Source organism: Labrus mixtus, chromosome 17, assembly GCF_963584025.1.
Source record: "Labrus mixtus chromosome 17, fLabMix1.1, whole genome shotgun sequence".
Classification (NCBI taxonomy): Eukaryota; Metazoa; Chordata; class Actinopteri; order Labriformes; family Labridae; genus Labrus; species Labrus mixtus.
Window position 1 is genome coordinate 6,658,069 of NC_083628.1, and position 21,104 is coordinate 6,679,172.

At 39.8% G+C, this 21,104-nt stretch overlaps 1 protein-coding gene across 1 annotated transcript in view; it reads right to left on the bottom strand.

The window, feature by feature from the left end:
- The window catches only part of arhgap24 (Rho GTPase activating protein 24), a 76,232-nt gene extending 59,754 nt beyond the window's left edge, over positions 1-16,478 (bottom strand). Inside the window, exons 1-2 of the mRNA XM_061060743.1 lie at positions 15,988-16,478; positions 3,775-3,999 (exon numbers count right to left, since the gene is read on the bottom strand). Of these exons, the coding sequence (XP_060916726.1) occupies positions 3,775-3,984 (210 nt within the window). The 5' untranslated portion in view covers positions 3,985-3,999; positions 15,988-16,478. The remainder of the gene's footprint in view (positions 1-3,774; positions 4,000-15,987) is intronic.
- Between the last annotated feature and the right edge of the window lie 4,626 nt (positions 16,479-21,104).

Sequence of the window (21,104 nt, forward strand, 5' to 3'; positions counted from 1 at the left end):
TCAGTCTTAAAGGCTAAGAACAACTTCAGCGGATGCTCTTTGTCCTCTTTGCCCTACTTGTGTTCTGTCTTTCAGGATGTTAGAAACTCTACACTTGTTCTCTATTCTACTGATGGGTACCGCCGTGTCTTGTGAGAGTGGTTTTTCGTGCTATTCCATGCTGTTCTGCTTTGGAGGTCACAGAGATTTAAGGACTTTGAGCGCACTGCTCTGTGCCTGACCTAGTTTTACTGAAATTTTCCCATTCTCTGCAAAAAGTAGCAGGTTTAGGTGACTGGAATTGATGTTGGCTTCATTTCAGAACTAGAGAGTGAAAGTTAAGAAACAAGTGCAGAGTTTCCATCCAGTCTCTAAAGTTGAAGGAACATTAATACAAATGATTTTTAAGTAGATGACGAGAATATTTAAGGAAGACAAATTGTTTCCTGTCATTTTCGGTGACTTATTATGAAAAACAGCTCCGCAGAGTTTGCATCATTCCCTCAGGATATTCTCAGCACCAAGAGCATAAACAAAGCTGTTGGTGCTCCCAATATAAGACCACAGGAAGAAGCAGAGCTAACCCAGAAATAGCAGAAGAGACTATCTCCTCTCACTGTATCTGGCCAGTGGCCCACCCTCAGGTCTGCAGCTTTAACCTTCACAGACTTGTGCTGATGATGTGGCTTAGGTTTGGCTGAGCTGAGCTTTCTGGGAAATCAGCCAGACTCAGAAGTGTGGGTAGATGAGCAGAATGAACAATTCATTTGTGCACAAAGAGTTCAAGTTTCCCTTTGGAAAAAAAAAAAAGAGGACATTGTTTGGATGGAATAGATATAAAAGGTTGTGGTCCTTGGTGTATTTTTCTGTGCAGACTAAGAACAGAGCTTCTGGTGAGAAACAGCTGTGTTTTAAAATGCAAAAGAATAACTCCCAAAAGGATATAACGTAATGCATAAATGAGTTAGCGACAAGTCAAGATATGCCAATTGACCTATGAAAATACATTAGATAGATTTAAAGTAACTCTGATTCAAGTATCACTCTATATATAATTTGCTTCCTGAGTCCTACACACAATGTAACTCAACTTTTTGGTATTTTAGAATTTAAAGCTCCTGTTCCTGAACTCCTGGAACTACTGCCATGGGGCAGTGGACTGACTGCACGATGAAGAGACAGCCTTTTCGTTTTTGAATTTTCTACGGCAATTCGGCAAATATCTCGATACTTGAAACATACGACTGTCAAAGGAAAGTGATGTCCAGCGAAGAGACACACAGGGGGCGCTAAAATGAAAATTAACCAAAAAATTCCTCACAGGAGCTCTAAGAAATGTGTATTTCAGGAAATTTGTGCATTTTCTATTTGCTACTTGTATTCTAAAACAGTGACAATATACGTTATAGAAATGCAGGAAGTGACACAGTCAGAGTCCTTGGTTGTCGTGGTAATCATAACATGTGTGTTTAACATTGTGAAATGTTTTTTTATTTTGGTACATTAAGGTACATTTAGTTATTTGTTAATAAAGATCACGGTTTGGTTTAGAGTGGATATGTTAGCTATAACTGTTGTGTTGGCTATGCAAGTTAAATTATATTCATAGCTGACATTATAGCGTTAAAAGTCGAGTTCAAGAAAATAATTCAACATCCGATTATTTTCCTGGAGGAGCCCATGCACCAATAACTTCTCCCTAAGCAGACTTCCCTGGTATCAGACAAGAAACTTTGGTAAATAAAGTATTAAATGAAGTGCAGAAAGCAAAAATATATAAAATGTGATCCAAAAAAAAAAAGAATTTGGTTTTAATTAAAAAAAAAAAAAAAACAGACTGGATTGGTTTTGAGCTTCAACGGAGAAATTTCAAAATCAGTAATCCTATTTTAGCCTAACAATCTAAATTGCAGGAAAAACAGCTAGAATGTCTCCGTGTAATGATACTGTAGAACCATTTAAAAAGTATTTACATGCTATATCTTGCTGTAGTTATTACATTTCAGTTGCTGGTGGGTAGATTTTGAACCGGACAGGCTAGCGTTTTACCCTGTCTTCCAATCTTTCTGCTAAAAGCTAAGCTAGTAATCATCTCCAGTAGATTCATATTTCACTGAGGGATATATACGTGGTATCCAATGAACCCATCTACTCCTTTAATATCCCTTGTAATCTGTATTCAGCTGTCTCTGGCTCCCTGACACTAAATCCCAGCGAACTGATCTCTGAGCTGCTCTAAAACAGAAGAAACATAAATCAATGTCAACACATCCTTATTTCTCTTCATCCCAGATGTTAGTTTAACTTCAGCTTTGTTACAAACACGCAGCGCTTTATTGAAATAACCTGGTGGTGGTCCACATTTCCACATGTGATGTGTGTGGTTTGCCTTTCTAATGAGAGTCAAAAGTCTGTCTGGTCCTGTTTTCTTTGTTCAGTCTGCACATGCTCAGTGAGGTGGGCTGCCTGGTTACAGTAACGTTAGAGACGGTGTTATTGTCTGCATCACTCACTGTCTCTACTTCTTTCAGGACAGCGCTCTGTGTCTGCTTCAGTCAGAACCAGCTCTCAGCACTTGACTCGTTTGAATCAGAGTCAGATCGTCTTATCTTATTTGGCTGAAAGATGTAGTATCAGCTCTGTAGACACAAGCTGCCCATCGTTTCAGAGACACTCTGAATCTTGATCTATTGATACATTTCTATAAAGCTGTTATATAAACTTGCAGAAAGCAGCATAATTACATGAACTGGAGCTTATGTCAAAGACAGATGGTCTTTTTGTTCAGAAAAGGACAGCAGAATATTTTTACAGAATATTGGAAGTAAGTCGGGAAAATGGGACATTAGTCTGTCTTTTGATCATTAACCAATCTGCTATCTGGGCTCTGGATTCTTTTATAAAATATAAAACCTTTAAAAAAATGTATATTAAACATTTTAAGAAACAGTTTGTTTCCTGTTTCAAGTTAATGTTGATTTTTTATAAATTTTTATTACCGGCATTTTAGCATTTTATATTAGTAACTTCTTGAGTACTTGAAGGTTAACAAGGTTAAGGGCAACTGGCGGCCCCCATCAACCCTCAACGTGGCCCTCAGGTCAATATCAATTAATTGTAAACATGAAGAAAACATGACCAAATCTGCCATGAAATCCTGAAAACCAGAAATATGTCCATAATAATATTTGATCACTGGTATATGTTGAGTTAAATTTGAGACAAAATTGACTGTAATCGTTTTTTGTGTCCTACAATTTGGCCCCCTGGCAGTGAGAATTAAAAGAATGTGGCCCCTTGCTGTGACCAAAGTTGCCCCATCCCTGGTGTAGAGTGTAGAGCCAGCATGTCTGGCTTCAAAACTAACATAGGTTGTTATATATCGTGTTTAGCAGTATTGGTTAAACTACACGTTACTGTTGGAACTGCTATATTTTCACACTCACTCCTGGATTGGACAAAGAGCGATGTAACCAAGTGCGACCCTTTCCTCCCTTCCTTTTGTCTCTGTGTTCCAATAAGCACAGAAAACTGCACATGGGAACCATCGGCTTCCCCAATATTTCCACATGCAGCATGCATCTCTGATCTTATCTGTTCACGGGAAATGCTCACTAGTTTTCTGAGCTGCCTGATGGAATCACAACAATTTAAAATCTTGTTGAACTCACAAGAGATGAAAGTGATTTGTTACATTTGAACATTTGACTGCTAATATACTGTATGATTCCATGAAAACAGTTCTAGGTGATACCATGAAACTGGATAAGTCTGTCAGTGTGTTTGCAGCCTTACCAGGGCTTTGGTCTCCTCCTCGTCTTTGTAATAGACGAGCTGCTCCCCTCGAAGAACAAACCAGCGGCTGTGCCAAGTCTTGACAAAACCTCCCTGCTTCCGTAGCCACCCACACCTGATGACACTCGGCCGTCCCTGCCTCTGCGTCTCTGCGCCGGCCTGACCTCCGCCGCGCTGGGGACTGCCGTGGGACACACACTGGTCGTCCATTACAGAGGCTCGAATCTGCAAAACAGGCAAAGTCTGTTCAGATACATCGATACTGCAAGATACAAGGTGGCAATGGGCCAAATGTCTGCGACATGTTACAAAGAGATTTTGCAGAATGTGCACATGCCATCTCTGTAGGGATATTAAGAACACAAATTATGAACAGATCCAGTATTTGTACGCTCAGTGTCCCAATATTCTGCAAGAGATTTAACCAGTAAGCAAGGAGAGTGTATGATACGGAGAGAGTCATATTTAGAGAAACAATCACCACATTCCAACACATGTGTGGCAGCACCAGGACTGGTGGAAACAATTTTCTCTGGATTATCCTGATCTTACTTTCTTAAGTACAATGTAAGTACACGGCATCTCCTGACTCTTTTAAAACCTCAACAAATATACCAAAACCATCTGCATGGCTGGATACCACTGTGCGACTGGAAGTAAATGGGACAACTGTTTTGTTTTTAAGGATTTGGAGAAAGTGGCCCCAACAGTCATGTTTGGCTTATTTGCTGTTTGCCATTCATCGAACATGATGGACTTTGAGACGGATTTGAGGGTTGAAAGGAGACAATGGCACGAGGGAATACGTGGGTGGAGGAATTCATAAGTCAGATAACAAGACCACAGGCCACACCTCTAATCTCTGTTTTCCTCTTCTTTTTTTTTTTTTTGGGACACCCACCTACAGATGTCGGCCTGCCAGCCCTCCTTTTGTTTCAGTGGAACATTTTGTCTCTATTTTAACCCTCAACATTAATGACTGTTTTAAAGTTGACGTACACGACACAATGATGTGAGATAAAAAAAAAACCATACCACACTCCAGTAAACACACACATGTAGCTGCCTCCACAGTAGAATAAAAGAAAATAGGAACGACAGAATCAGAGATCAACGCTGATACTTTACTGACTTTGTGGCTTACAATGAGTCATTTTAGTCAGATACAGCCATAACACTCGAGGATTTCTCTATGATCAAAAAGTCTTTCCATGTTTCATGACCGTGCTTGTGCTTGTGCATGAACTGTACCATGCTGAAGCACACCTCTTTCAACCTGGACTTTTAGGGTGAAGCATGCTTAGGGACGTACGTCGGATTGTCTAGTGTGGTGCGCCTTTAGTGTAAATGTACCGTGTATTAACAGGATAACTCTTGATATAATTCACAATTTCCTAGTTTGGGATCAATATCAATAAAATGGTGAACTACTTTTCATTGCCATTCACTCTACTTTGAGCCATTTAAAGTAATAACTATTCTCTCCATTATCATTTATATGGCTTTACAAAGTACTTAGTGATTTCTGACTCAGTCATTGTTTCCATCAGAATAATAGATTGTCTCTAAACCTCTGCATCACTCAGTGAAATCTGCCACTACTTGGAGACTGCTGCTGTCAGTGTTAAGCGTTGCCATGTTGTCTGTGGCTCTGGCTGAGCTTGCATTGGTGAATGTCCAAGCAGCCCACATCTCCAGATGAGGACCAGATGCAGCGCAGCAGTGTTCCAGCAGCAGTGGAGCAAGTGCAGCAGGGCTGTTGTGGTGATTTGAAACGTCTCTCTTGTTCCATGCACACAGTCCAAGCCAGTGTGTCCTGTGTGCATGCCGTGTGCATGCTCAGACGTGTTGGCCAACTTGGATTCCTCTGAGAAACAAAGTGTTTTTTCAGTTGTTTCGCATTTTGGTGGTCATAACCTGCTAATTATCTTCTGTTTGTTGATACTTTATCTTTGCTCAACTTTCATGTTGGATCCATGTGGGGGAAAATGTCGGTAGTGCTCTTAGTTGAACAGCAGTGAAAGCTATCATCTGTTGAAGGTTCATTCAAGGGAAAAGTCTTTATTGTGTGGGAACATTGACCACTAATATTGAAGGGAATAACCTCTCTAACCCTGCTGCTTCCCATGGTCTTTATTCTCTTAGCGTAAACAATCTGTAAGCACACACACGTCACAGTCTAGGGAGGGTACACCCATCTGTTGATGGATTCACCTGCTGTGTTTCCAGTCTGGTACCACAGCCCTTTTACAGTTCCATGCCTCTTGCACAGAGCCTGCTGGAACTGTTCTGTGCTGCTGCAACACATTGAAATGATGAATAACTCTGGGATTTATTAATGTAAATAACTTAAAAGTTGTCTGAGAGCAGGAATGGTCTTTAAATTTCACATTCCACTGTGGTCCAGTCCAGAGGTAATGAATGGCCACACAGGGATATAAAGCATTATTATCACTAAATCTATAAATTAACAGACAAATGGAGAAAGATTATTGTAAATGTTAGTGGGTCTGAAGCCAATGTAAGAAGGACAAGATAAATTGTGACCTTTAAAATGATTCTCAATTTAAATGTAATGTTCCAGCTAAGCTAGATCAGACAGAATTATAGGAACATGACGTGTAAACAACAGCTATAAACAGATGAAGCCTTTATACTATTCCCAATATGAGGATACATTTCATTGGAATGAAGAACCACTTTTAAGTTAGGTGTAATAAGATCACTAAGAAAAGAAGCAAAGGCCTGGGATGGCTATATTGCTTTGTTTCTTTGCTGGTCAGTGCACCCCTTGGGTCTAGACTAGGCCTGCAAGACATGAGAAAAATATGTGATGTGCAAAAAACGTTGTTCATCGTTGTGATAACCAATAAATATTGAGTTTGTATTAGCTTTAACTCACAGTTTCTATATCGATCTGTTGTTCCCAGTGTTTTCCACAATGTCTATGTTTGCAGCATGTTCCTCCTCGATCCAAAATAATCTCAAAAAGCATTTTTCTTCACGACAAAAATTGGCACCAGTTAATCTGAGAGTCGCGGATAGCGTTGTGGATACAATGGGAAACTTTACGCAGGAAAACTGTTTATTTTAATGTCAATGTTTCCACAGTTGTATGACTGCAGAACGTGTGAATTCTGTCAAACGCCAACATTAATCGCCAAAACAGGAAGAAGTGTGTAGCGCTACTCGGACCAAAAGCCAAACTAATTTAACCTTCAGTCAATCGAAGAAATTAAATCAGAGGATCTTTCTTTTATGTTCACATCTTATGGAAGAGTGTGTTTTGAAAGTGTTTCAATAGAAAAACAATTGAAATAGTGTTGAAATAACTTGTATACAGATTTTTTCTTTTTATAACTATTGAAAAGCCTTTTTCCTCTGAGAGACCCCCAAAAAGTATTTATGACTAATTCTGAATAACCATATTGTACAACTAAAGCCATTAACTAAGAGTTCTCTCTTAATAAACTCCTAACTACTTCTTTTAAGGAAGTTGCACATGATTTACAGCCTTTATGTACTCTGCTCTGTATTGTGGTACTTCTGCATTATAAGACAATAAAGATATCAAAATTAAAACTCTGGGTGCAGATTTGTTTTTAAATTTGAGGAATGAGTCATGCAAAAAAAAAAGAAGAATTAAGCAGGACCCTTGACTGATCAGCTCCTAAACTTAAGTACACACGGAGTTAATCACTTGAAATCCTTTAAATCAGAGTGTGTTGTAACTGTAAGAGGGGATTTAAAATATTAAACTCATTTTTGCAAGCCTTATTTTATCAGGCAGGAAACTCCAAAGAACATAAACACATTATAGACACATTTGCTCAAAAGCTAACACATAATGCTTGTTAAATCACACCTTCAAACTAAGAGCTGGTGTCTGAGTAATGAGCTGGCTAGCACAACAAACACATTGATACTGTATACCTGATTTTATATGAAACAACAAACCATGATGGGCTGCAGGGAAGGTAGGTGACCTCTTTCATGAACCTGGATTTCACATGTAGTTATTTCCTCTTCACACTGTACTCTAATAAACCTTCCTGCTGCAGGAGCTTATTCAAAGCACTTTCATGAAAATCTGCAACGTCTCTGCAAGAACATATCACAACCTTGTTTCTACCATTCAGCACATTGAAAACAGCCCCTCGCAGGTGCATTCTGTATCTCTGTAACACACCTGTGTGTGCAGGTGCATGTGTCTCTGTCCCCTGAGCCCCAGCCTCTAAAAAAAGCAGCAAAACTGGACATGTAATTTTAACAACAAGGTTGGAAAGGAACATCTAAGACACAATTTCACAAGACTAACTTACATTTTAACTTGCTGGCCACAAAAAAAAATAGTTTTAAAGTGCATTTATTTTTAATTCAGGCCAACATTTGCAAGGGGAGAAGTAGTTTGGGGATGAAACACCAAGACAGACACCAAAAAAGTAAATGTACAGTTTGACATGGAGGCCAATTCAAAGGTTTAGCAAGAGTACATCAAGTCTGGTTTCTTGAGTAATAAACCTGGCACTGTGATGGAGCATTACATTTTCAAACCAGTCATTAACACTTAACATTACCACCTGCACAAGTTCAGTAAAGCCGCCTTCTCTCTCAACTTCAAAACTACATTTAAAGACTTCAATTTAAAAACATCCCAGAATTTTCTCTCAGCCCAGTAGAGAAATTTCACCACACTTAGAGGTCGATGGGAAGAGACACTCTGACCTTCACTACAAACAAGAGCCACACATAAAAATATGTACCAGGAACCCATGCTGTACGCTCGAATGGACAAGAGAATGACAGTTAAGAATCAGCCCCCATGGGTTTTGTGGCACGCACTATTATTTCTAAACTGCAATGTGTCTGTGGTGAGCAAGAATCAGATGTGAAATCATTGGCTGATGCCAATATGTTTAATAAAATAATTTTGGATAGCCGATTCTGATTCTAATCTTTTTATGGTTACGTCTTCTTAATTCTTCGTTTCTGTTTTTCAAATGTGATTTGATGTTTGAAAATCGTTGCTGGCATAGTCCCTCCTCTTGAAATGTCACTGAAACATGTCTACCAAACTGCTAATCTTTCTCAGAGACGATGTAAGACTCCCACGCTGCCGACATTATCTTTGGCAACTGACCAAGAAAACAAATCACGTGTGGGCACAACATCCCTTGCCCTCTTACATAACATCAGTTTGCCCAACAGGTGACTTTTTCTGCCCAATGAAAAACCTTTGGGGTGCCAGTAGACTAGTGGCTAGCGTGTGTGTACCCAATGTACAATGGTTAAAGTCCCCCAAACAGCAGCCTGGGTTCAGATCTGACCTGTAGGGCCCCTTACTGGATGTCATTCCCCTCTGTCCTTTGTTATATCTCTACATTAAAGGCATAAAAAAGGGGGTTAGTAAACCTTTAAAAGAAAAGAATCAGTAGTTGATATACCAGCTTGCAAGCATCAAATTGATGTGAGAACAAAGGTAACACATCTGTTACTAACATCTGTGCATGGCATTTTATTTGCTGATAGGCCAATGTCAGTCAACAGAGCAAGTACCTGTCGATACTGATGTTCAACCATTACATCAGAGCAGCTCTTGTCTGTGGCTTGGAATAAATTCAAACACAAGTAAAAGTAAAAAGAAAGTGTGGACAGACATTTCAATGAGGGTTATAAATGTTTCAAACTATCACTTGGGATTCGGCTGTGAGGTATTAGTATTCTCTGTCTGTTTCCATTGGTAAAACAGAATCTAAGCAAGGCCATCTGAGGATCAGGGACGCCTTGTTGTGGCTTAAAAATGTGCATCTGTCAGTGAAATCCTGAAATACAGCTACTGGACGTGTCTTAAGAAAAGAAAGCTGTGATCAGAGCTGCCAAGAAAGCACTGGAGTTTCAAATACACCATCAGAAGACAACCATTTGATGTAAACTGATATATACTACAAAGAATCAGCTGTGTCAAGTGGGATGATAATTTTGCATGTATGCTGTCATAGATAAAATACTAGGAACCTTTCCAGATCAGTAAAGTGTTTCGTCATGTGCACACTCTGATGGCACCATATGTTGGCTACATCATGACTTACATCATACCCATAAATAAGGGTACAAGAAAGGATGTTTAATGAAATTCTACAATCTCTGAAATGTGATACTGCAGAGCTTCTTGCCCATACAGGATCTGTCTGACAGCATTAGGAGGTTGCTGGTTTTCTGTGCTTACACAGAGTGTTTGTTCCCCATATGGGAAAGTACTGAAGCTCACAGCACAAAGAAAGCCTGAGCTGCTGCGCGACACATCTTTGTTTGAATTGAGCTGGTTTGGTGGAATGGAGATTGAGGCTTTCATTTCCGTTCGGGCTCATCCTGATGGAAGTTATTTTACATTTTTAGGGGGTAAACGTCCAACAAAGTTACCGAAACATATATTTTGGACTGCAAAAAAAAAAAAAAGCAGGGCATTCCATTTTCTCCTAATTGAGACTTTAAAGATGGGTTCCCAAACTGACAAAAAATATTGGTGTCTGGTGAGGATAGTGGAAGGAAATCTTGTGTGACCACAGGAAGTGGCTCGGTCACAACACCAGCAAGGGAGCAATCTGTCGAGGGAAAATAGGACTCAATAAATTTAGATGCACTGCCTTTCCCATAGTGTGGTGCCTATAAAGCGCCGCAGGCCAAAATGGTAAACGTGAACGTGCCAAAGTGTATTTTACAGACATCGTGTGGAACAGTTTCACAGTTTTCAAACTGCTGTGATGTTTTAAATGATGTGTTTTAATTTCAGGCAGAGTTTGGCAGAGGTGCTATAACATTAGTCTACACTGTTAGCAGCCAAGGTTGGTCCAGCCTCCCCGCAGTGGACGATGGCTATTTTTGCACTTGGAATTCTTGATTTTCGCAAAAAGTCTAGAAAACAAGACGCCACCCAAAACACAAATCTAAACACGCCTGTCATGTCTAACAGAGGCTAAGGCGCAGTATTATGACAAATATTTCCGTGAGAGAAGTAAAGGAAATGGTCAATTTCCATCGACTTTCAATTAATCACAACTTTCAAAACATGTTTAAAACTAAAAAAATAGGCATGTGGTGAAAATAATTTACTGCTTGAAGCATTAATGATCCACTGATGAATAGCAGACATTAATTCTTTATTCATAGCTATTAACATGTGGCAGACAGTGTCATTACCATCTGTCTGCTTCAGACCTTACTGTTTCCTTTTCAGCAGCTGCTGTTCTCCACATTGGCCTCAGTGCTCGCCACTTAAGCCTTTGCCAACTTTCCTAGCATGATGCAAAGGTCATCAGTGTGTTAAGAAAAATGTCACAATGAAGAGTCAAAATTATTCCATCATCCAGTCTTTTCAAGTCTGATGAATCTGTCTGGAATTTAGACTTCTAATGTATCGACGTATCCACCTCTCCATCTAACTTTGCATTATCAATCATCTTTAACTTATACAAGTATATATCCAACTATCTATTTACCATAATGTTAAAATATCCATCAGTCTATCTACTTATTTATTCATGTATACATCTTCGTATCTATTCACCTTTGTATCAATCCATCCATCCACAAGTCTATCCATCTATCTACTTTTCAATATTTGTATCTTTCCATGTTTCAACCTCTGTATCCATCAGTGTATCGCATGTTTGCATCTATCCCAATATCCACCTTCATACCTATTTGAGTATCCACTTTTGTCAGGATAACTGAATTTTAAATGTAGATATAATACTATTACAAAAAAAAATGGTATTGTAAAATAAAGGTCCTTCAAAATTTGGTAATTTCTTGTTTTTAATTATTAACGATTTCAGGCAAACTCCTGCACAGTCTAATTTGGCAACTTTTATATCATTTTAAAACATGTGATATCAAAAAGTATCGATGAATCGAATATTTTCTCAACCTTAGTACCAAACTCCATACCTATTCATTTATGCATCTTCATGTCTATGTATGCAACGAATAGCTACCCATCTGCATTATGTTTATATCTACTGATGTAGTCCAGCTTTGTATCCAAACATTTATCCATCCATCTACGTATCTATTTTTCCGTCTCCATGTCAACAAACGTTTTTATCCTTCTGTTTTTTAAACATCCATCTTTCTACCTATCTATGTTCTGTCCATCTACATATCTATCCAAAACGATGAGATTTTTGGACACAAAGGATGTGTCATTGTTAAAGTAAATATAAGTCAGCATGTTTGAAAGCTGATTCAATCCACATGGCAATGACATATCTCTGTCTGTGCTTCATTAGAAATCCTCTCGATGCCAACTCAGATCAAAGTCAACAAATTTGAAAAAGTCTGTGCTAGTTTTATTGAAAGCCTAGGATTCTCATTTGTTTGTGTTTGTGTCCAAACCGACCTTGTACCCCGCTAACTGCATCGAAACACCATTAAAAAAGTTCAACAGACGAAACATGAACTTCACATTGCCAGTCAATTCTGTCGACCCTTAATATATCCCTGTGCAACCTTCCCCCTTACCGTCTGCACAGTCGGGGCCTCCATAACCCACATGTGTTACAGACAAATATAACCCTTCTGCTACCCAAGCTGCTACCTCCAGAGAAGTCGGTTTCTGTTAGACTCCCGCTGAAAAGTCACAGAGGTGAGAGGAGGGCATGTTCCTTGCTGGGCTGTAGCTGTTGGTAATTGCTGGAGGAGGATGTGAAAGAGGAAGAACTTCAGAAAAGGTCACAGATCGACGTACTCACACGTGTGCGCCATCCAACACATGCAAGTCAGGTCCATCTTGATTTAACACAGGCGGTAAGCTATCCTTCATTAATGGATAGGGACCTAGTCCATGGTTAGAAATAAACCCACAGGTGGATGGATTGAAGCAGGAAGAGGGGGATGAAGGTAAAGTGGGTGAATATATAAATCTATAAAGTGGGTGAATCATCAATCATTGCCGGATAAACTCCCTAACTCTCTTGAATCAAGTGTTGAGTCGGTGTCTATTTCGTATTCACCAATCTAAATGCCATATGTTACCCCCTTTATAGTCCTCACTGCAGCCTGTTTGGTGTGATGCCTCGATACACACTCACTAGCATTGCCACCCCTCCCTCTTCATTTTCCTCTATGCCATGTGTCACAGTATGTCTGGGAACTGAGAGGCAGCCTTGTGGAGACCCGAGAGCGAAGATTTCACATTGGCTGCTGACTCACTTGTACATGTGTTTGACACACTGTTTTCACTGAGCGCATGATACTGCTGATGTGGCTTTCCTTTGTAATAAAATGAGGTGAAAGCAGGGGGATATTTTCTCGGTATAATAAGACGGAAGACGCAATGGTCACAAGGTGAGAGTGGGGCGAACTGAAAAGCACACCTGTGATCATAGTCATTTCCCCCAGAGACTTTGTGTGCAGTTCAAGGATAGCTGACTCAGCATTTTAACCTTAATGAATGTCACCTTACTGTAGATTCTCTGGCTGAACCAACCTGTGTTGACAAAATTGCTTTTCTTTTTCTTTCTCTTCTTTCCTTATGTTGAGGTTATTGCTTTTCTTGCTTAAAGGAAGTGAAGAAGATGGATGCTGCTTTCATGTCTCTATGGTAACCGTTCAAAGCTACTGTAAGCAGCAATTAAGCTTAGCTTAGCATTGAGAATGGAAACAGAGGGAGGTAAATAGCTCGCCAACAGTAAGAACATTGTCTAAGGGGCTCCGGCGGCCTCTTGGTAAGTTTCATAGACTGGAAATATCAATCGAAGAAGCCTGAATGACGTCACCCATCTGTTACTGCAGGGGGCTTTAGTCGCCATGCTGGAAATGCTGTCTCACCCTAACTTTCAGTCAACCCAACGACAGGCTAAGAGCTGGAGCTGAGGCGGATTTCAAGCCTCTTGACAAACTGTTAGATCGTGCCTGCCTGTCAATCAGGTCAGTTACGCTCCTTATTGTGAATAACTCTTAAAAATTATTTGAAATCCCCTGTACAGTTTGTGCCGATCGAGACATGAGCTAATCAGACCTATATCATTTTTTTGAACCAGGCTGTTAATTTCAGTTGTAAAAACAGGCTTGTTTGTATGGGTGTCTATGTGACAATCGGTCATTTCGCAGCCAGCCTCAAGCAGACACTCGACGAACTGCGGGATTTAGCAAATCTGCATTGGATTCATTTTTCGAGGTTTCATTCAGTTTGCCGCTTGGTTACTTTTCACACCCCATGGACTTAGTCCTAAGCGGGCGGACCAAGTTCCTAACCAGACCTGTGGCTCCTTTCCCATGTCATTCACCGCTCGCTCTCTCTCTCTCTCTCAGTGATTTCTGACTCTGTCCAATGTCGAAATCTACAACCTCAACTCTAAAGCTGACTTATAACCAACTAAGGAGCGTAAACGTTATGCATGAGGTTGTGTTGACGAAGGTGCATAAAACAGATAATGTGTCAAACGTTCACCTGCATACAGGCATTCTGCATACAGTAAATTCACTTTGTTTAAATTAGACAAAATTCATGTTTTTGAAACAGTCATACCGTTGTTTTCTGTTGGACAATCAGCCAGAGTATATTCTCCCCCTGAGTAATTTCCAGGCAACCAATGAAGATTCTGTTAATATAGTGTGCCTAGTAATTAAAAGCAATGGTTAATAGTTTTTTTACACACTTCATCTTTTGGACATTTTTTACAATTAAGTCTGAATAAGTAAATTCTGAGGTGCTGGAACATAGGCCGATTCCCATTTATTTAAGTAAGACTTGTTACTTGTAAGAAAAGGCAGAAACAAGAGTGACAGTCTTCTCATCAACCCATCTGAAACAGAGCAAATAAGTACATTTTTAAAAACGTCAACTATTTCTTTTACCACAGTCTATTTTCCAGTTGTATCTCAGCTTCAGTTTGGCAGCCGTTTCTGTCCTCCTGATCTCCATCCCTTCCTTTCATTCTCTTTAAATACACAGCTATCACAGAGTTAGACCTGGGAACAGGCGAGTGCGGCAGCTGACAGGGAGAACCTGATCCCTGGGCTTTCCAGCAGCACAGCTTGTGCACTGCGCACATTCCTGGCACACAGGGGTCACCATGTCTTCCCTCCTTCCACCTCAGCTCACGCCTTGTTTGCTTTCACATCTTCCTATTCCATTAACACACCTGGTGGGGGAAACAGGTCACCGCAATGTTCTTTTGACCTCCCTGCCTCTTATTAAGATTTACGCTCCTTTGTCTTTACTTCTCATTCCTTTTTATTCCTTGTGTTTCTGAACATTTTCATTCTTCCTTTCTGCCCGTTTCCCATGTTCTTGTATTCTGCGACTAACAGGCAATAACACTGCATCAAGTGCATTAATCCAGACATAATTGAGTTCTCTTGCCTGTTTGGCCAGCCGTCAGCCAGACAGGGGGTCAGTGTGTTTTGGATGGCATATTCAACGGTCTGGCCATCTGTATGTTCTACAGCAAAATAAGCCAGACCTTGCAAACGCTGGCCCAACAGAGCGGTAGTTGAGTGTGCTGAATATTAATTACATGACTAATGAAAACCTGAAAAACTACACTGATGTATTGATGCTTTCCAGCTGCCTAAGAGTCGTTGCTATGGTTACATTCAGGCATGCTCTATCAGGCTAACAGTGTTGCTTATATGCGTTACGTAAAATTAAGCTGTTTTCCATTTTTACAATACATTTCTCAGAAGCTCAGAAAGTGACACTTCTACATTTCTGAATGTTTAGAACCTATACTTCCTCTATTCCAATCACAACATGACACTTGTGGGCTGGTGATACAGCTGTGCAACAACACACGAGTGACTCATAAGTCTAGTGATCAAACCCATTTGTAAAGTTTGTTTGTAAAACTTCTCAAAAGAAATGTTCACTCAAAAAAAAAAAACAACACCCACTGACTTCTCTTCCCATGCAATATATCAAACCGACCATGAAAGCAGCACAAAATGTCAAAGCTACAATGTATTGCTATATGCATCAGCTCAAGGGAGAGCTTCTCAAAACATAAATTACATAATTTAAAGAGTCACTCAAGGATTACGAGACTGAAGCTGTCAGTCAGACCATTTGCCTTCAGCATCTTCAGGCTTATATTACATGCCAAGTGTGTAACGCTGTGTGAGCAAGACAATGCAGACACATTACTACAACATCGCAAATCTGTAACTTAACTTTAGAGGCAAAAACTGTACAACTTTAAAGAGCAGACTCACCTTTCAAACAAACTGTCTGTTTAAATCCCTTGGCTCTGACGTTTGGTGATACACAACTGAAGTATCCAGTCTTGTCACATTAATCATTCAACATTAACAGAAATCCTGGGCTGACAGGAGCTGAAGTTGTTGAAACAGCTCAGCTTCGGCTGCTACTTCCCTCCAGAAGCAACCCAGTGTGTGCAGAGACGATTGAGTTGTTGAGGCTCAGACGAGCTGTTGCAAACTTTCCCCCCCTGACTGCTCACACCATCTGCATGCTGGGAAAGCCTCTGCTGTGGACAGGATGGCTGTCGCGGTCAGCACAGTCACACATGGGGCACCATTACAGCGTACAGAGTATGCCCAGACACACACACACACGCACACACACACACACACACACACGCTCACACACAAATGCACACTTTCCCTTTAAACGCTGCTGGCTATGCAGTCCTAAGTCCTCCAGTCATCCTGGCTGGTGAGACGCGAACAGTCAGTCTGGGAAGAGCGTGTATGTATGTTTGCTACAGAGAGGAGGAGGAGGGACAGAGGGAGGGGGGAAGTGTGTGTGTGTGTGTGTGTGTGTGTGTGTGTGTGTGAGCATGTTTTAGGAAGTCTCAAGATAAGAACTATTACTGAGCAGCAATACAGCTTACTTTCTATATTGTATATTCTCCACAAGAAGCCCCTGGATTTTCATTAAAGTTTCAAACTTTGCTCAAAACTTATAAAAAAACATTATCTGCCAGAAAATTCCCATACTTTTCCATGCTTCATTATGCAGAGTATGAATCACTGCCAAATTCCCTCATATATCATATGTGACTTTTTGTGCAAACAAACACAGAAAGCTGCCCTAGTTTAGTGTAGTCTTCAGGGCGACACATACAAATGACTGCGTGCATGCAGCTCGACAAACATTTATTCAATGACACTGTCCTCACTTTGGTGCGAGCCCAGCTGTATACACACCGGTGGAGAATGCATCTTGTTTACCTGCAAGGTTTTTTAAGTTTTCCTCCGTATCATTAGTCTCAAAGCGGGTACTTCAGAAGACCATACCGATCTAAATTAAGGACTGAGGATATTTTTCATTTGAAGTGTTAAAATATAACAATGTGTTGTGCTACTGTGTCTGCTATCATTTTACACACTACAGTTACGGTATTTCGTTTGCATGATTTTGCCCATGCAGGTACATTCCCCGACTTAATCATGCATGTTTCTTATGAACTCCACACAACCTGCCTGACCAACAGATATGTGATATGGAATTATGACAAAGGAACAGGCATCAGATGAAAACACGTTTGTGTGAACGTTGTCGTGCAAGCTGTAAAAATTAAAATAACTTGACTTTTTGTCTTGAAAGTTTTGGGAAATATGCACATGGTTCCCACAGAACTGTAAGCAGAACAATTAAGCCAATGCAGAAGTGCAAAAACTGCAGTTATTCAAGTGACCACTTGGGACCAGCTTAAAGGCAAAGCAATATCCTTTCAGCCTAATATTTAAAAGCCAATCCTTAGAGTCAGTGCTGTGGAATTAATCGCATTTTCATTGTTATCAAATTATAAGCAATCCCAATAAACACATCGCAAGAGTCTGAGATTATTGCAATAAATGTGGAAAAAAATATTTCACGTAAACAAGCAATGCTTTCTTAATCAGTATGTTTACATTTTGCCTGTTGGATGGAGGCCTGGGTGTAAAGACTAGGGATGCAAAACATGAATTTTATTGAGCCCATTACTAATAGTTAATGCATCCCAATATTGACCCTGCTTTAAAGCCCTCAGATGAACCAAGGGTAACTATCAGCTACCCTCAGATTAATTGGTGCCAATTAAGTGGTGAATTTTCTGGATTTATTTAGATTCTAAAGGGACATTTTGTCTACTGATAACAGCTCTTTAAAGGGGATAAAGATTTTTGGGGGTTATTTTAAAGAGAACTGTAAAACATTTCTCATTAGGAATCACAATATTATTAATTTTACTTTCTAATAAACGGAAATGGCCAAAATTCCATCTAAAATGTACATTATCATCCTGGACCCCTGAAGAACATTTATGCAATCTTAATATATCTCTGGCACGTGTCAGCCACATCCCCTGCTAATGTCCTCAACGCTAATAAGGGAGGGAAATTCCAATCTATGTAGGAGGCGGCTGACGTGTCAACAATAATTACTTCCTCAAAAATCCAATCATCAGGATGAGAATTAGTTCATTTACAGACTCAGACTTTGTACAGTATATTAGAACGAGGGCAAACTGGACTGGAAGTGTGTGATAATTCTGGAAGAGTAAGCGGAGTTTGGTGATCGGCGGGTTTCACAGCCAAGGTGCTGACTGTGGAGGAAGTGATGTAGACAAACATGGTCCTGACTGGGTTATTAAGGTGTTATGGGGTCAAGAGTCGGGTCAGGCTGAACACATTACTTATTGATCTGTTTGATCTACGGGCAGGCCTAGGGCCGTGATGCAGGAGAGGTCGCTGTCACATTTGAACCCTTCGATTAGCATCTGTCAAACGATTGATCAAAGAGGCAGTGGCAGTACATGAATCTGCCCAAAGCCCCGAACTGGGACTTTTATAAATGTACGCTACAATCAGAGTTTGGCCAAATAACCTGCTGGGGCAGGACCAGCCTAGAAAAGTAACCAACATCATACTGGACAATTTGCATCAATAAGACAGGAGGCTCAGGAGGCAAGACATGTCATAAAAAGGACGCTGTGGAAATCCGAGATGGTGGAAGCAACAGAGCCTTATCGTGTTTTGCTCTTGTATCAATGCTGCATGTAAACTGAGATATTTACAGTATCAATGAACAAGATGGAAATAATGTACTGGTGAGTAGAAAAAAGTATGAAGCAGCTTTATTTGTGAAGTGTATAGCGGGTTGTTATGGCGGAATGGAACCTCCGACATAACAACCCTGTAAATGTTCCTGCTTATTACACGGCTACTTACTTCAAAATCAATCATTTAAAACAAAATATTGATTTGGAAATTATTTTATTGATTTGAAAATTATTTATTTCTTCAGCTAAACAAATAGTCCAATGGAATCTACAATTAGATTCCACCATAGCACCAGTTAACTCCATATAGACTTTATGAAAACGAGCTTAAGAAGGTTTCATGAATCCCATTAAACTGAACATTTCTGAAAAATCAGCTAGTCTGGCTGTTTTTAGTCAGACTAAGCGTTCTCAGTTAATATACAGTTCAACTTTTGAGAAAGCACCACTCTCCTCAATATCACATTTCCCTCACCAGCCAATCAAAATCAAGAAGGGGCTGATAAGCTTTCTACAACTAATACAACACCTACATCATCAGTCAGCAGCAGTGAGAAAGAATGCAGCAAAATCCACCCCCGCCTATAAAATCTTATATCCACACAGATAGAAGGAGAGCTTTCCAGGAGTAGCAAAAACAAAGTCTCAATGAGATGAAATTAAGTGTTGAAGCTACACACGAGTCAGCTCACAGCCATCTGTCCTCAGCCATCCTTCAGCATGTTTTATTATATTTGCAGGACGTGGAATGCTGAACACGAAACACTGTGACCTTGTGACGTAAAAAGTTGCCGTCTGTAAACAAACCAGAGCTGCATCTGCTCCCATGAGGAGTTCTGGACGACTTTATCTGATAGGAGATAACTCATACGATTAGAGCGGATGGGTCTTCACGGAAAACGCCTCTGGGAATTGAATTGTTCTCAATGGGATTGCTTTTCTCATGGCCTTGCTGTCAGAGGTTTTGGACAGTTGGTGACTCCTGGAAAGATAATAAAAATCCTTGGAGGCACACATGAAGCCTTTCCCAGTGCAACAGGATGACACTAGGACTTACAGCATTGAGGATAAAAGGTCCTCTGACTGTTCAGTATTACTATTTGGGACTCACTTAGCCTCTTATTGGTATTTATTTATGGCTCTAGATGGATATTCTAATACATACACCAATATTATAAGTGTATTATAATACAATAAAATGATCACGATGAATAGTCTTATTCTGAATTGAAGCTGAAATTAGTAAAAGCAAAGCCATATAAGCCATCTGTAAGTCAGTTAGTGTGTGCATGAGTTTTAGATAGACTGTATCATAACAAGACACTACACTGATTACAGAATGCATCAATGTTGTTTACAGCTAATTTCTGATGCCCCCAAGTGGCGAAAATCTGTTATTGCAACTTTAGTGTTGAAACGTTTTAGTCATACGACCCTGACTAAAAAATGAACCATAACATTGCCCAATTATTTCTGTCCTCATTTCCAGATTTATTTTTTCTGGTGTGTGGCAATTCAACTTTCCTCAAAAAGTGAGAACCACGTGGAAGGAAGATGAAAACAGGATGAAAAATGAACTTTTGTTTTCTTATCCCTCTTGTGTTCAGATATTTATTTTTAATAATCTAAAAAGAAAAAACACACATCACAACAGACAAAAGCAAATGTTTCTTAAGCACAGCTAAAAGACAGCTTCTTTTAATAACATGAAAGAGGTCATCTACGTCCATGACTAAAATAACAACAGTCTGTGACTATGTACAACTCTACACTATGTTAATGTTGACAAGCTCAGGGTCGCCCCTTACATTTCTTCATTCATGCCATTACTTGTCTCAGCTGGGACGGAAACATACAGCGGGAATGTGTTATCTCCCTTTATAAACAACACTCACACTTGTAGATGTGCACACTACTGTTTACATGTTTCCACACCAACTTTCCTCTTGTATTACTAATGTGGCTCTGTGAAAATGTGCTTCTTATCCCTTAAAATGTATTAAAAAACCTTGTAAACCTCGACTTCCATAAACCTAACAACCTTAAAATTAAGGAAGTTAAAGATATTATGCCGATACAATGGTCAAATTATTATCTTTAAGAGCCGTTAAATGTTAATGACAGTGGTCCTCGATTTAAAAAATACTATTAGGCTCCAATTTATAGCTTTTTCTTTACTACTAAACTGCCTAATTGCTAATTATAGCCTATTTCATGAACTTTTTCATGAAGAGCACATCCCATTCCTTTAGCTGATGCAACATTGCTCTCTACTGGTCACTTTAAAAACTTTCAGGCGCTTTAAAAAGCCTGTTGTAGCCC